This window comes from Saccopteryx leptura, chromosome 10 (genome assembly GCF_036850995.1).
Source record: "Saccopteryx leptura isolate mSacLep1 chromosome 10, mSacLep1_pri_phased_curated, whole genome shotgun sequence".
Taxonomy (NCBI): Eukaryota; Metazoa; Chordata; class Mammalia; order Chiroptera; family Emballonuridae; genus Saccopteryx; species Saccopteryx leptura.
This window is the reverse complement of record NC_089512.1, coordinates 5491248-5507230: the sequence shown is the minus strand read 5'-3', so window position 1 is coordinate 5507230 and position 15983 is coordinate 5491248. Positions and strand designations below refer to the sequence as shown.

The following is a 15983-nucleotide window of genomic DNA, read 5'->3' as shown; positions in this document are numbered from 1 at the left end:
GTTTCTACCATACTCACTTGTTGAGAGCTTTTATCATAAATGGATGTTAAACTTTGTCAAATGCTTTTTTGCATCTATTGAGATGATCATATCATTTTTGTCCTTTACAAGTTGATGTGGTGTATCGTATAGATTGATTTGTGGGTGTTGAACCATCCTTGCATCTCTGGGGTAAATGCCATTTCATCAGGTGTATGTCACTTTTTTTTGATAGTGTCATTTGTGGCATATAAGTTTTAAATTTTGATGAAGCTTAATTTACCTATTTTTTCTTTTGTTATTTGTGCTTTTGGTGTTGTGTCTAAGAAATCACAGCCTCATGTAAGCTCATTAGGATCTGCTCTTTTGTTTAAGCATTTTATAGTTTTTAGGTCTTACATTTAGGTCTTTTTTTTTTTTTTACAGAGGCAGAGCTAGACAGGGACAGACAGACAGGAACGGAGAGAGATGAGAAGCATCAATCATCAGTTTCTCGTTGCGTGTTGCGACTTCTTAGTTGTTCATTGATTGCTTTCTCACATGTGCCTTGACCGTGGGCCTTCAGCAGACCGAGTAACCCCCTGCTGGAGCCAGCGACCTTGGGTCCAAGCTGGTGAGCTCTTTGCTCAAGCCAGATGAGACCGTGCTCGAGCTGGTGACCTCGGGGTCTCGAACCTGGGTCCTTCCGCATCCCAGTCCGACGCTCTATCCACTGCGCCACCACCTGGTCAGGCACATTTAGGTCTTTATTTAATTTATTTTGAGTTAATTTTGTGTATAGTGTTAAATAGGAGTACAATTTCATTCTTTTGCGTGTGGATATTGAGTTGTTCCAGTATTATTTGTTTAAAAGACTATTCTATTGATTTATATTTTGGGGCACCCATGGTAAGAATAACTTAATACTGTATAAATTTAAGGGTTTGTTTCTGGACTCTCATTTATATTTCAATAAGAGTTTTGCCAGTACCATGCTGTCTTGATTGCTATAACTTTGTAGTAAGTTTTAAAATAGGGAAGTTTGAGTTTTCCAACTTCCTTTGGTTTTAAGGTTATTTTGACTATTATCGGTCTTTGCTTTTTCCTATGAATTTCTTAGATTAGCCTGTCAATTTCTGCAAGACCAAATACAACTTTGATAGGGATTTTGTTGCATTCATAGAGTCATCTGCAGGGTATTGCCATGTTAATATAAAGTCTTCTGAATCATGAGATAGGATGTATTCCTAATTATTTAGTTGATTTTTTTCTAACAGTGTTTTATAGTTTTCATTGTATGTCTTGAACTTAAAAAAATTATACCTTTTATTTTTTGATGCTATTGTAAACAGAGTTGTTAGTAGAATTCAGTAACCTTAGAAGATTTATATAATGGTGCAACAAGAAAACTAGCTCTGCAAAAGAATGTGATTTGTGAAAATGTGAAAGCCGAGATGGTAAGAAAGGAACATCCGAGTTCTGTCCTGATCGCCAAGGTACCGGGATGCAAATAAGAATTCATCAGACAGGACCTGAAATGGTCTGTGTGCCTGGAGTGCCAGGGCCATGGGGAAGGGACCGTCCTAAGGATAGATGTAAAGTATGCAATGGAAGGAAGATAGTTCGAGAGAAGATTCTAGAAGTTCATATTGACAAAGGCATGAAGGATAGCCAGAAGATAACATTCTGTGGTGAAGGATACCAAGAACCAGGACGGGAGACAGGAGATATCACTGTTTTAGATCAGAAGGACCATGCTGTTTTCACTCAGCAAGGAGAAGACCTTTTTATGTGTATGGACATACAGCTGGTTGAAGCATTGTGTGGCTTCCAAAAGCCAATGGCTACTCTTGACAACTGTACCATAGCCATCGCCTCTCACCTAGGTCAGACTGTCAAGCATGGAGATATCAGGTGTGTGCTAAATGAAGGCATGCCAATTTATCGTAGATCAAATGAAGAATGTTGCCTGATCATCACATTTAAGATGAACTTCCCTGAGAATGGCTTACTCTCTCTCTTTTTTTTTTATAAATAAATTTTTATTTTAATGGGGTGACATCAATAAATCAGGGTACATATATTCAAAGAAAACATTTCCAGAGACCAGGGTGCTTTTCCCTGGAGCTCTGCGGCTGTGGCATGGTAATTTAGTTCTGTTGCATACCCATCACCCAAAGAGAGATGGTCCTCCGTCACCCTCTATCCAGTTTTCTTTGTACCCCTCCCCCTCCCCCTGCCTCTCTCCCTCATTCCCTCCCCCCACCCCCCGTAACCACCACACTCCTGTCCATGTCTCTTAGTCTCGCTTTTATGTCCCACCAATGTATGGAATCCTGCAGTTCTTGTTTTTTTCTGATTCACTTATTTCACTCCGCATAGTGTTATCAAGATTCCACCATTCTGCTGTAAGTGATCCGATGTCATCATTTCTTCTAGCTGAATAGTATACCATGGTGTATATGTGCCCCATCTTCTTTATCCAGTCTTCTATTTTTTTTTTACAGTGATTAAAAGCCTTTAAGCAAACTCTTGGCCAATACAGCAAGAATCCATAAAGGAGTAGTGTTCTTAACATGTTCACCAAGTCCAAGTTGGCCCCATCACCATGCCAAATCCCTGAAAAATGCAACCCAACCACAGTTCAGTCTGTTAGGAGCTGTCACAGGGAGCAGGAGTCCAGGAAAAGTCCGCATGGCACTGGAATTGTTGTCACCATTCTATACTTTGCAGCTCATGTCCAAGTCCCAATGACCGCTGCTTCTAGCTGGTAATGATTCAGGTAGACTGGAAAAGCCATTTGCAGCATGCGTGGATATGGAGCTTCTGTTCTCCTCTGCCTGGAGAGATGAGACCAGGGTGCTTTTCCCTGGAGCTCTGCGGCTGTGGCATGGTAAAGAGAACCTTGGGATATCCTAAGCTAGGTGGCAAAGGTAGATTCATAATAGAAGTTGGCAATAGGGGGAAAGAGAGCTCTAAATTAGGAGTAGGTCCCAGCCTGAAATATGAGTGGGGCATTGAGGTAGGAGAGATAAAGGAAACACTATATATTAAGCAAAGCCGCAGAAAATAGGACTATCAACACCCACAACAGAGATCTTTGAGGGAAGAATAAAAAACCTGACTATTCAGGAAAAACATAGTTAAGTGGCCCTTGTGCAAATGAGATCAGTTTACCTGCTTCTTGGAAGAAATACCCTAGGCTCGTCCACAGTGTCGTAGATGGGGCCGATGGCCCTGGCACCTTCGGCCTTCAGTGGCAAACCCCAGCTTTCTGGGCAAGGTTAGGTCATAGGTGACTGGAGCAGGGCTGGAAGAGACTGAACCCTCCCTTAGAGGAGCGAGGGGGAAGCCTACCTTCCGGCTTTCTCTCTCTTGATAAACTTTTGTTGCTGGAAAAACTCCTACATGCAAGTAAGGAAGTAGAAGACACTGATGACTAGGTAGAACTTGTGGGCTTTGATTCAAATTGAGAAAGACAGCATCATTACAATGGAGAAGCATATGAAATGACGAACTTCATCCTAGAGTTGGTGTTCAGTGTCAGACCTCTTAATGGAGCCAGTGAATAACACTCACTGCTGGCATTTCGTGTACAGTAGTGAATGAGTGAAGAACTGTAGTCATAATTTGCTATTATTTCTGTTTTAGTATTAAACTATAGTAGTGTTTTAAAAGTTAAATGAAGAATAAACTCAAATATAAAAGATTTGGAAAAAAGAAAAGGATGCTGGATATTGTCAAATGCTTTTTGACAATGATTGTGTATATACTATGTATATACTGTTTTAGATCATACTATGATAGTGTGGTTTTAGTCTTTTATTCTATTAATATGATATATTATATTAATTGATATACATATGTTGAGCCAGCCTTGCAATTCCTGGGATAAATACTACTTGGTGGTACAACTGTCAGAGGGGAAGAGGGTGAGGGTACTGGATGAAAGATGGTGAAGGGATTAGCTGAAAAAACATATATACATAACACATAGATACAGACAACATGGTGGCAACAGCCAGAGGGAGAGGGGGAGTGGAGTAGGGGGAGGGGGCAAAGGGGGTGATTGGAGGTGGAAAGAGACTTTGCATGGGGAGGGGGTGCATGACAGTGTTATATTGAGTTGTACGGTTGAAACCTGTGTGGTTTGATGAACCATGTCATTCCAATCAATTAAAAAATACTACTTGGTAATGTATAATCAATTGAAAAAAACATTGCTGGGTTTGGTTTGGTAACATTTTGTTGAGGATTGTTGTGTTTGTATTAATGAAAAGATATTGGTCTGTAGCTTTTTTGTGGTATCTTTGTCACATTTTAGTATCGGGGTAATACTGGTCTTATAAGATTAGTTAGAAAGTGTTCTTTACTTTTATTTTTTACAACAGTTTATGAAAGATTGATATTAATTCCTCCTTGAATATTTGGTAGAATTCTTCAGAGAAGCCATCTGTCCTGTGTTTTCCTGGGCTATGCCTTTTTTTGTGGGAAGTTAAAAAATGACTAATTTGATTTTTATACTTGTTATAGGCATATTCAGATGTTCTGTTTCTTCAGTAATATGTATCTTTCTAGGAATTTGTTCAGTTTAAGTTATCTAATTTGTTGGTGTATAGTTGTTCATAGTGTCCTCTTATCCTTTTTATATTTTATAAAGTTGGTTAGTAATGTCCCATATTTAATTCTTGATTTTAGTAATTTGAGTTCTCTCTCTTCAGTCTAGCTAAAGTTCTGTCAATTTTATTGCCTTTTTTTTTAGAGGAGGGTAGGGAGAGAGAGAAGCTTCAACTCTTTGCTCCACTTAGTTGTACACCCATTGGATTGCTTCTCACACATGCCTTGACTAGGCCTTGGACCAGCAACCTCATTATCGAACCTGTGACCTCAGTGCTCTGGGATGATGGTCTATCTACTGCACCAGCGGCCAGGGCCTTCTTGAGGTTTCAGAGAAATTTTTGGTCTTGTCAATTTTCTCTATTTTCTTTTTCTATTATATTTACTTCAATTTTAATCTTTCCCTGGCTGGTTTGCTGCTCAATGGATAGAACCTTGATATAGGGTAATATAAGTCCTTTAATATTTATAAGGCTATTCTTCATTCTTGTTGTCATATAAATTTTGGAATTAATATATCAATTTTCTAAAAAGAGACATGGGATTTTGATTGGTATCTATAGATTTTCTGTTATATCTTTGCTTTTTATTTCATTAATTTCTGTTTTCATTTTTATTATGGGGATTTGGTGTCTCAAAGCATAATCATACTTGTTTGGTGATTCTTTATAAAAATATCTGTTTATAGTAGATAAGAAGCTTCCAATGTTAATATTTTCTTAAGTAATTAATGTATACTTGCCCAAAAATGGCAAGTCATGCTGAGGGAGAGAGAGTAACGCTGTTTACAGAAATATTTTCGCACACTACTCGGGAATTGTAATTTTGCTAAAATGTACTTCAGTGTCCTGATCTACTTAACATTATCTTTTAAAATATTAATTGCATTGAAAGGGGCTTGCATATGTGAAAGGTGAATTTGTGAAGAAGGGAGAGTATATATTAAAAAAATTTAGTGCTTAATTTCCTGGACTCTGACTCAGTCCCAGTGATTAAAAATGCTAATTGATGTGTTTAATCCTTGTTTTTCTAGTGATATGCAGTTTTCGAGGATCTGTCCCTCAAGGGCTGGTCTTAGAAATAGGAGAAACGGTCCAGATTCTTGAAAAATGTGAAGGTAAGTATAGAACTATAAAGCATACAAATAGTGATAATTTTGGACAGTACAATATATATTTTATATAATAGCATTTGTAGTAACATTATAAACCATCATTTTGAAGATATAATTAACATTATAATATATTATAAAATCCTCCCTGATCTTTGTTCATCATAAAGATATGAGCTATTTTCATATAAATGTTAGAATCAGCTTCTTTTGCCTGCCAAGAGTGTATCTGTGATATTGTTGTGTATGATAAAAACGATCCATTTTCCTCTGTATTGCATTCAATTTAAGGGTGTGTGCCTGTGTGAGAGTGTGCATGAGTGTGTTTGCACAGTGGTGACTGGAAGAGACATGAGTGGCTTTGAGATGCTGCTAATATTTATCTGAGTGGTGGGCATACAGGTGTATACATTTTGAAAATTTAGCTGTAGACTAATGATTTGCACACTATGGATGCTACATCTCAACAAAAATTTATTTAAAATAAAGAAATTTGTAAAAAACATAGATAAAAGTATAAAGATGCAACAACATGGACAAATTAAAAAACATTAGGTTGAATAGAAGAACCACATATAAAAGATTACATTATATATAATTTCATTTATATGAAATTTAAGGACAAGCAACACTACAAATATATGGTGATAGACATCAGAATAGTGGTTGCCTCAGGCCCTGGCTAGGTAGCTCAGTTGGTTAGAGCAGTGGTCCCCAACCCCTGGGCCGTGGACCGGTACCGGTCCGTGGGCCATTTGTTACCAGTCCACAGAGAAAGAATAAATAACTTACATTATTTCTGTTTTATTTATATTTAAATCTGAACGATGTTTTATTTTTAAAAAATGACCAGATTCCCTCTGTTACATCCGTCTAAGACTCACTCTTGACACTTGTCTCGGTCACGTGATACATTTATCTGTCCCACCATAAAGGCCAGTCTGTGAAAATATTTTCTGACATTAAACCGGTCCGTGGCCCTAAAAAGGTGGGGCCACTGGGTTAGAGCATTGTCCTGATACACCAAGGTTAGGGGTATGATTCCCAGTCAGGGTACATACAAGAAGCAACCAATGGATGCATACATAAGTGGAACAACAAATTGATGTCTCTCTCTTTCTCTCCCTCCTATGCCTTCCTCTCTCTCTAAAATTAGTAATAAAACAAAAAGGAATAGTGGTTGCTTCTGGGAGAATATTGATGGAGGATACTTTCAGGGTGATTGGAGAGTTCTGGATCTTGATGAAATACGGGTTACATTGGTGCTATATTTTGTGAGAGCTCATAGAAATGTAATTACAGTCTGTGCATTTTTCTGTATGTAAATTATGCATCAGTGAAAAGGATTAATATAAAAAAAAGGAACGAAAATTAAATTAGACTGGAAAAAATATTTTTGGTGATATAACTGACAAAAATAAACAACCAGAATATAAATAAATAATAGAATAGAAAATGAGCAAAAAATGAACAGGGACTTCACTGAAATACTTGATCTTGTCAGCAGCAAAGTTAAAAACAGTTCCACACACATTCGTTTGAGAAGACTAAAATGTCTGACATATCCAAATGTTGGCACAAATATGTTTCAGTAGGAATGCTTTTATATTGCTGATATCTTGTGAAGTTAGATGTAGATTTCCTGTTACCTAGCAGTTTAACTTCTGAGTTTATACTTCTTTTTTTCTTTTATTTAGAGATTAAATTTAATGGTGTGACATTGGTCCATAAGATCACACAGTTTTCATGTGTACATCTCCATGGCACTTTATCTATTCATTGCATTTTGTGCCCGTCAGCCAGAATCAGACTACCTTCTGTCACTGTATGTTTGATTCCCTTTATGCCCCACTACGTCCCAACTTCCTCCTTCTGGTAACCACCATACTTTTGTCTATGTCTATGAGTCTCAGTTTTATATCCCATATATGAGTGAAATCATTTAATTTTTAGCTTTTTCTTTTTTTTTTTTCTGAAGTTGGAAACGGGGAGGCAGTCAGACAGACTCCCACATGCGCCCGACCGGGATCCACCTGGCATGCCCACCTAGGGGTGATGCTCTGCCCATTTGGGGCGTCGCTCCGCTGCAACCAGAGCCATTCTAGCACCTGAGGCAGAGGCCACAGAGCCATCCTCAGCCCCTGGGCCAACTTTGCTCCAGTGGAGCCTCGGCTGTGGGAGGTGAAGAGAGAGACAGAGAGGAAGGAGAGAGGGAGGGGTGGAGAAGCAGATGGGCACTTCTCCTGTGTGCCCTGGCCGGGAATCGAACCCGGGACTCCTGCATGCCAGGCCGATGCTCTACCACTGAGCCAACCGGCCAGGGCCTAGCTTTTTCTGACTGACTTATTTTGTTTAGCATAATATTCTCAAGGTCCATCCATGTTGTCACAAAATTTCATCTTTTCTTATGGGTGAGTAGTATTGCATTATATATATGTACCACATCTTCTTAATCCAATCCTCTTTTGAGGGACACATTGGTTGTTTCCATGTCTTGGCCACTGTGAATAATGCTGTAATGAACATGAGGGTACATATGTCTTTGCATACAAATGTTTTTGAGTTTTTTGGGTGGATACCCAGTAGAAGGATCACTGGGTCATATGGTAACTCTGTTGTTTTCCATAGTGGCAATACCAGTTTACATTCCCACCAGTAATGAATAGGATTCCTTTTCCTCTACAACAGGGGTAGTCAACCTTTTTATACCTACCGCCCACTTTTGTATCTCTGTTAGTAGTAAAATTTTCTAACCGCCCACCGGTTCTACAGTAATGGTGATTTATAAAGTAGGGAAATAACTTGACTTTATAAAATTTATAAAGCAGAGTTACAGCAAGTTAAAGCATATAATAATAATTACTTACCAAGTACTTTATGTCAGATTTTTGCTAAGTTTGGCAGAATAAATCTCTATAAAACAACTTATTATAGTTAAATCTATCTTTTTATTTATACTTTGGTTTGTCCGCTACCACCCACCATGAAAGCTAGAACGCCTGCTAGTGGGCGGTAGGGACCAGGTTGACTACCACTGCTCTCCAACCTCTCCAACACTTGTTACCTGTCTTGTTGATAATAGCCAATTTAACAGGTGTGAGGTGGTATCTCATTGTAGTTTTGACTTACATTTCTATAATAGCTAGTAAAGATGAACATCTTTTCACATATCTGTTTGCTGTTTGTGTGTCTTCATGGGAGAAGTGTCTGTTCAGGTCCTGTCCCCATTTTTTAATTGGATTGTTTGTTGTTTGGTGTTGAGTTTTATGAGTTCTTTATATACTTTATGCCTTAAAGAAATGTTTTTAAATCTATCCTCATCAAATCATTGTGGAGTTAAAAATTCCATTTAGTGACTCAATCTGTATTAATAAAAAAGAATAGAATAAAAATATCAAAACTGTATTGCTGTATCAGTCATGAACCAGTCAGGAGACAAATCATACTAATTATTTGAATGGGTATTATTTAGTACAAATAATTGTTGGGTTATTTTAAGACTATATTTCATTTATTTCCATTCTGATCTTTATTCTCTTTTTTTCTTCTACTTATGTTGGGCTTTGTTTGTTGTTCTTTTTCTAGTTCCTTAGATTTTTCTTGTTTCCTGGAATAGGTCTGTATTACTATGAATTTCCCTCTTAGAGCTGCTTTTGCTGTGTACCATGGATTTTGAATAATTGTGTTTTTATTTCATTTGATCCCAATATTTTTTAATTTTCTTTTTGATTTGTTTATTAGCTTATTGATTGTTTAGCAGCATGTTGTTTAGCCTCCATGTATTTGTGTTTTTTTTCCCCCAGTTTTCTTCTTGTTATTGATTTCTAGTTTTATACTATTGTGATCAGGAAAGAGGCTTGATATTATTTCAGTGTTTACTTTATTGAGGCTTGTTTTGTGGAATAACGTGGTCTGTCTTGGAAAATGTTTTATGTGTACTTGAAAAAGAATATATATTCTACTGATTTTGGGCAGAATGTACTGTTAATATCTACAAGTCCACATAAATATTTTTAATGGGCAAATGGTTATCACTTTTTTCTCAATTAGTTATATAATTTGAAAAAGGATAAAGAATTGGGCTGTGCATTATTTTATTGATGTACCAATGGAAAAAAAATTAGTATTTTTATAAGATTGTAGATTTTGTTTTTGGCTTTTGATTTTATAATTAGCTACTTAATTATTCTAAAGTGGATCTGCATGCAAGCCTGCCCTTCATAATGAACTATTATTTTTAATTAAGCTATTTTTAATTATGATACGGAATGGAAGAGAAATTGTACTTGTTGTCTACCTGTGTCTACTTCCTGTGCAGTCATTATCCTGGGGTTAGGGTAAATAAACTTGCATTTTTTCTTCTTTCAGGAAAGAATATTACACCTTTGAAATAAAATTTTTGAAACCTCTTGTTGGGTGGGAGGGTGCTTTTTGTTGGACTGCATTTGGTGCTTTTGATCTGGCTTAATTGGTTTGCACCCAGAATCTTTGTAAAGGACTGCTGACTGTTTACTGTCACATGGCCTGATCTATATAGAGGCTTCATTCTTTTGGGTTAATACTGCTGACACTGTTCTGCAGCCTCAGTCAGTAGCAATTGTAGTAGTACTGTTGTCTATTTTTGGTACTATAGCCTCAGATTGGGTGACTTATGTTTTACGATCTAACTTATAAGGCATATTTAACAAAGTGGACTCTATAGTGTTTGATATTATAGATAGGAAAACACCTAGCACAGAGCATGGTACAGGTGATCATTATATTTTTGTCTACATGTTTAAATAATCATAGCTTTCAGATGAATTAATCTTTAATATAAATATATATGCACTGACCCAGAATTATTTACCAGCCTTTTTTATTTTTGTTAATCATTTTTTCTCAGTTACAGGTGACATACATTATTATATTATAATATGTATACCCCAGTGATTAAACATTGCATAACTTACTAAATGATCATTCCAATAAATCTCTCACCCATCTGACATCATACTTAATTATTAGAGTATTATTGACTATTCCCTATGCTGTACTTTATATTCCCATGACTATTCTTTTCTTTTTCTTCTTTTACAAGTGAGAGGATGGGAGATAGAGAGACAGACTCCCATATGTGCCCTGACTGGGATTCACCCAGCAACCCCTGGCTGGGGCCAGTGCATTGCCCATCTGGGGCCATGCTCACAACTGAGCTATTTTTAGTGCCCTGAGATGGAGGCTCCACAGAACCATCATTGGCTCTTGGGGCCAGTGTGCTTGAACCAATTGAGCCATGACTGCAGGAGAAAAGAGAGAAGGGTGGAGGGGTAGAGAAGCAGATGATCACCTATCCTGACTGGGAGTTGAACCCGGGACCTCCACATGCTGGACTGATGCTCTACCACTGAGCCAACCAGCCAGGGCCCGTGACTATTCTGTAACAACCAATTTATACTTTTTAATCCCTTCACCTTTTCACCCATCTCCCTAATCCTCCTCCGGCCTGGCAACCATCAAAATGTATCTATGAGTTTGTTTCTGTTCTGCAGTTTATTTTGATTTTTAGATTAAATTGTTGATAGATATGTATTTATTGCCATTTTATTGTTCATATTTCTTCTTCTTCTTCTTCTTCTTCTTATTTTTATTATTCTTATAGGAGACCCTTTAACATTTCATGTAATGCTAGGTTTGGTGGTGATGAACTCCTTTAGCTTTTTCTTGTCTTGGAAGCTCTTTATGTGTTCTTCAATTCTAAATGATACTTTTGCTAGGTGGAGTTATCTTGATTGTAAGTCCTTGCGTTTCATCACTTTGAATATTTCCTACCTCTCCCTTCTGGCCTGCAAAGTTTCTTTTGGGAAATTAGCTGACAGTCTTATGGGAGTGACCTTGTAATTAACTGTTTTTCTCTTGCTGCTTTTAAGATTCTTTCTTTGTCTTTAACATTTTGCATTTTAATTATGATGTGTCTTGGTGTGGTCCTCTTTAGGTTCATCTTGTTTAGAACTTTCTGCACTTCCTGGACTTGTATGTTTATTTTCTTCACCATAACATTTTGCATTTTAATTATGATGTGTCTTGGTGTGGTCCTCTTTAGGTTCATCTTGTTTAGAACTTTCTGCACTTCCTGGACTTGTATGTTTATTTTCTTCACCAGGTTAAGGAAATTTTCTGTCATTATTTTTTCAAATAGGTTTTCAATTTCTTGCTCTGTTATCCTGTATGTGCTCTGACCAGAGATTGAACCTGCAACCCTGGTGTTTCGGGACAACCTTCCAACTGACCTAGCTAATGGTCCAGGGTCTCCTCCATGTCTTTTTGTTCCTTGATAGCTTACTTCGTTTTATCACTGACTAATGTTCCAGTGTCTGAGTGTACCATAGTTTATCCACTCACCTCTGCCCAAGCTGGCAACCTTGGGGTTTCGAACCTGGGACTTCAGTGTCCCAGGTTGATGCTCTATCCACTGTGCCTGCACCAGTCAGGCAATTGAGTTGTTTTCTTATTGTTAAATTTTAAGGGTTTTTGTAAATATTTTCTCCAGTCAATGGCTTATCTTCTCATTCTCTTGTCTCTTGTATAGCATAAATTTTTCATTTTAATAAAGTTTCACTTATTGATTCTATATTACATGGATCATGTATTTGATATTGTATCTAAAAGGTCATTGTCATACCCAAGATTATCTGGATTTTCTCTCATGTTATCTTATATGAGGTTTATAGTTTTGTGTTTTAGATTTAGATTTATGATCCATTTTGAGTTAATCTTTGCAAGGGGCATAAGGTCTATATCTAGATTATTTTCTATGGGGATGTCCAGTTGTTTCAGCACCATTGTTGAAAAGACTTTTTCCATTATATTGCCTTTGCTCCTTTGTCAATCTGTTGGTTATATTTATGTAGGTTTATTTCTGTGCTCTATTCTGTTCTAGTAATTCATTTGTCTGTTCTTTAATACCTTATTCTCTTGATTACTGTAGCTTTAGAGTAAATCTTGAAGTCAGGGGTGTCAATCTTCCAATTTTGTTCTCCTTCAAAATTGTGTTGCCTATTCTAGGTCTTTCACCTCTCCTTATAAACTTTAAAATTATTTTGTCAAATATCCAAAAACAGCTTGCTGAGATAATTTTTGCAAGTAAGTTATCTTTTCTCTGTTTATTGTGTCTTTTGAGGTACAGAGGTTTTTAATTTGATATAATACAATTCATTAGTTTTTACTTGTGTTGCCTTTGCTTTTAGTATCATATCCAAGAAGTCATTATGAAATATAATATGATTTGCACTGTTTTTTTTTCCCTAAGAATTTTATAGTTTTAGTTCTTAACTATCTTTTGAAGAGGAAAAGTTTAAAACTGTTATGAAGATTGTGTTACTAATTTATTTTTCTATGGAGTATGCTTAAGAAATCTTTGTCTAACCCAGGGTCACAAAAATGTCCTTTTGTTGTTGTACAAAGTTTTAAACTTTTAGATTTATAGTTACATCTATGATACATTTTGAGGTGATTTATTTATAGAGTAAGGTGTGGGTTGAAGTTCTTTTCTGCTTTTTGGATATTTCAGCACTATTTGTTGAAAAGATTATCCTTTTTCTCATTGAAGTGTCTTTGCACTTTTGTCAAAACTCAATTATTAACTTATGTATGGGTTTATTTCTGGATATTCCTGTTTACTTTACTGATCTGTTGTGTTTGTCCCTGTCTGTACCCCCCTCTCTCTCTCACTAAAAAAAAATAAAGGGCAGAGGACCTAAGTAGACACTTCTCTAAAGAGGACATACAGATGGCAAATAGATATATGTAAAGATGCTCAATGTCACTAATTATCAGAGAAATGCCAATTAAAACCACAGGGAGATATGACCTTATACCTGTCAGAATAGCTATCATTAGTAAATCAACAAACAAGGATGTGGAAAAAAGGGAACCCTGTGCATGGTTGGTGGGAATGCAGATTGATACAGCCACTGTGGAAAAAAGTATGGAGTTGACTCAGAATTAAAATGGAACTGCCTTATGACCCAGTGATTCCACCTGTAGGAATGTATTCAAAGAAACCTGAAACACTAGTTCGAAAGAATATATGCACCACTGTGTTCACTGCAGCGTTATTTACAATATAGCCAAGATTTGAAAGTAGTTCAGGTGTCTATCAGTAGATGAGTAGATAAAAGAAAACTTTATTACATTTACACAATGGAATACTACTGGGCTGTAAAAAAAAAACAAAATCTTACAGTTTCAACAGCATGGATGGATCTAGAGTTTTGTGCTTTTTGATGAAAATTTGGGATGTTTTATTTATTGTAAGATGGTTCCTTTTGGAACTGCTAATGAAGGCACAGTTAATGTGCCTTTATTAGAAAGTTTTGCATTAATTTTTTAAACAATACTCATTTTATGTCTCACAGAAAATGACAACAATGTGATTTTAAAATCCTTTGTATGTTTTGTTTTAGGTTGGTACAGAGGAGTTTCAACAAAGAAGCCCAATGTAAAGGTAGTAAATAATTTTATTATCTTTTATAATATAAGAAGCTGCCTAGTATGTTTGATATAAAAACAATTCTCATTTGCCTTTCTTTTAATCTTTTATAGTAGCCACACTCATTTCTTCCTTTGCAGAACTATGTCAGTCTCTGCTATGTCTCAGCAATATTAGAATGTTTTATTTATTTTTATTCAGTGAGTGGAGGGAAGGCAGAGAGACAGACTCACACATGCACCTTGACTGGGATCCGCCCAGCAAACCCACTAGGGTGCGATGCTCTGCCCATGCTGTTGTTCCATTGCTCAGTAACCGAGTTCTTCTTAATGCCTGAGGCAGAGACCATGGAGCCATCCTCAGCACCTGGGGCCAGCTCACTCCAATCAAGCTATGGCTGCAGGGTGGGGAGGAGGGAGAGAGAAGCGAGAGGGGGAGGTATGGAGAAGCAGATGGGCGCTTCTTCTCTGTGCCCTGACCAGGAATTGAACCAAGAACATCCACATGCCGGGCCAACTCTCTACCACTGAGCCAACAGGCCAAGGCAGAATAGTTTTTTTAAAGGACAGAAAATGCATGTATGGGCATAGCTGCAAAGCTTATTTTTGAAAAGCCTATTAGGACATTTAATATTTGATGAAAGTAAATTGACTTATTCTCAGGCCTAGTCCTGTGGAGCTATGTGATTACTTAGATGAATTTCTTTTGTAAACTACAAAATGAAAAAATTTTCAAATATTCAATTAGATGTTTGTTGATCATAATGCCCTTGTAAAATACAAATTTAAACAAGTTATAAGTGGAGAATAGTAATTTTATGAACTAGATTTTATGTGCTTATTCTGTTACCAATTAATATTAATTCTATCAAACAAAATATATCTTAATTAGCATTTATAATACACTTAGGAACATTTTTCTCAAATAATGCATTTGCAAAATCTTTTGTCTGCTTACACTTTCATATAATGAACATTATCAGCTTTTCTTATATATTTTCTGTAGCTTAATTTTTATAATGCTTTTTCTTGTATAGAAAAAGCATCAAAATTATCATGTATTATTTTTATTAAAAAACAAAAATTTTCAGAGTTTTAACTATCACTTTTGCCAGTAGAAACGTTCACTTTGTTAGTCTTTAAGGTAATAACCATACACAGAAGGTGTTTTCAAACTTTAAATCTTCATAGCCAGGGTTTCTTATCCTAGGCACTTTGATATTTTGGGTCAGATAATTTTTTGTTGTGGAAGGTTGTCTTATACATTATAAGATGTTTAGCAGCATATATCACTTGTACTCCCTAGATGTCTCTAACATCCCCCACACATCAAGTGGTAACAATGAAAAATGTCTCCAGATATTGCTAGAGGGCCTGGGGTGGGGTGGAGGTGGTAAAATTGCCCCTGGTTGAAAACCACTGTTCATAGGTAACATTTTTCTTTGTATTTCTAATATTAAAACATACTTTCCAGTATTATTTTCATCCTGGGAATGCTTAAAAGGATATGATTTCTATTTGTATTTTTTGTTTTTTATCTTGATTAAAAATTGTCCAAAATTTAGAACTTGAATAAATGAGAAATCTTTTAAAATGATTAGAAAACTAATTTGTGAGAGTGTGTATTTTGGTAATACCAACTTCATTCTTAACTCTCTGATAATTGTATCATTATTAACAACATATCTATATACCTTTTAATAGATTTTATTTATTCTTAAACTTAAAAAATTAAGAGGTGGAAAGACAGTATTATTAACTGAATTTTATTTCCTGTGGCAATGATATTTTATAGAGCTATGATTAAAATTTTTTAGTGTTTTTAAAA

At 36.3% G+C, this 15983-nt stretch overlaps 2 protein-coding genes across 8 annotated transcripts in view; both read left to right on the top strand.

Moving 5' to 3' along the window:
• The window catches only part of DOCK3 (dedicator of cytokinesis 3), a 261860-nt gene that overhangs the window by 30933 nt on the left and 214944 nt on the right, over positions 1-15983 (top strand). For all 7 annotated transcript variants that reach the window (XM_066350463.1, XM_066350461.1, XM_066350460.1 and 4 more), the window contains exons 2-3: positions 5609-5692; positions 14131-14171. In XM_066350463.1, the coding sequence (XP_066206560.1) occupies positions 5609-5692; positions 14131-14171 (125 nt within the window). The remainder of the gene's footprint in view (positions 1-5608; positions 5693-14130; positions 14172-15983) is intronic.
• LOC136382376 (dnaJ homolog subfamily A member 1-like) lies at positions 1496-3401 on the top strand. The gene is made up of 2 exons (XM_066351550.1): positions 1496-1962; positions 3320-3401. Exons 1-2 carry the CDS (start codon positions 1496-1498, stop codon positions 3399-3401), a joined length of 549 nt encoding a protein of 182 aa, XP_066207647.1.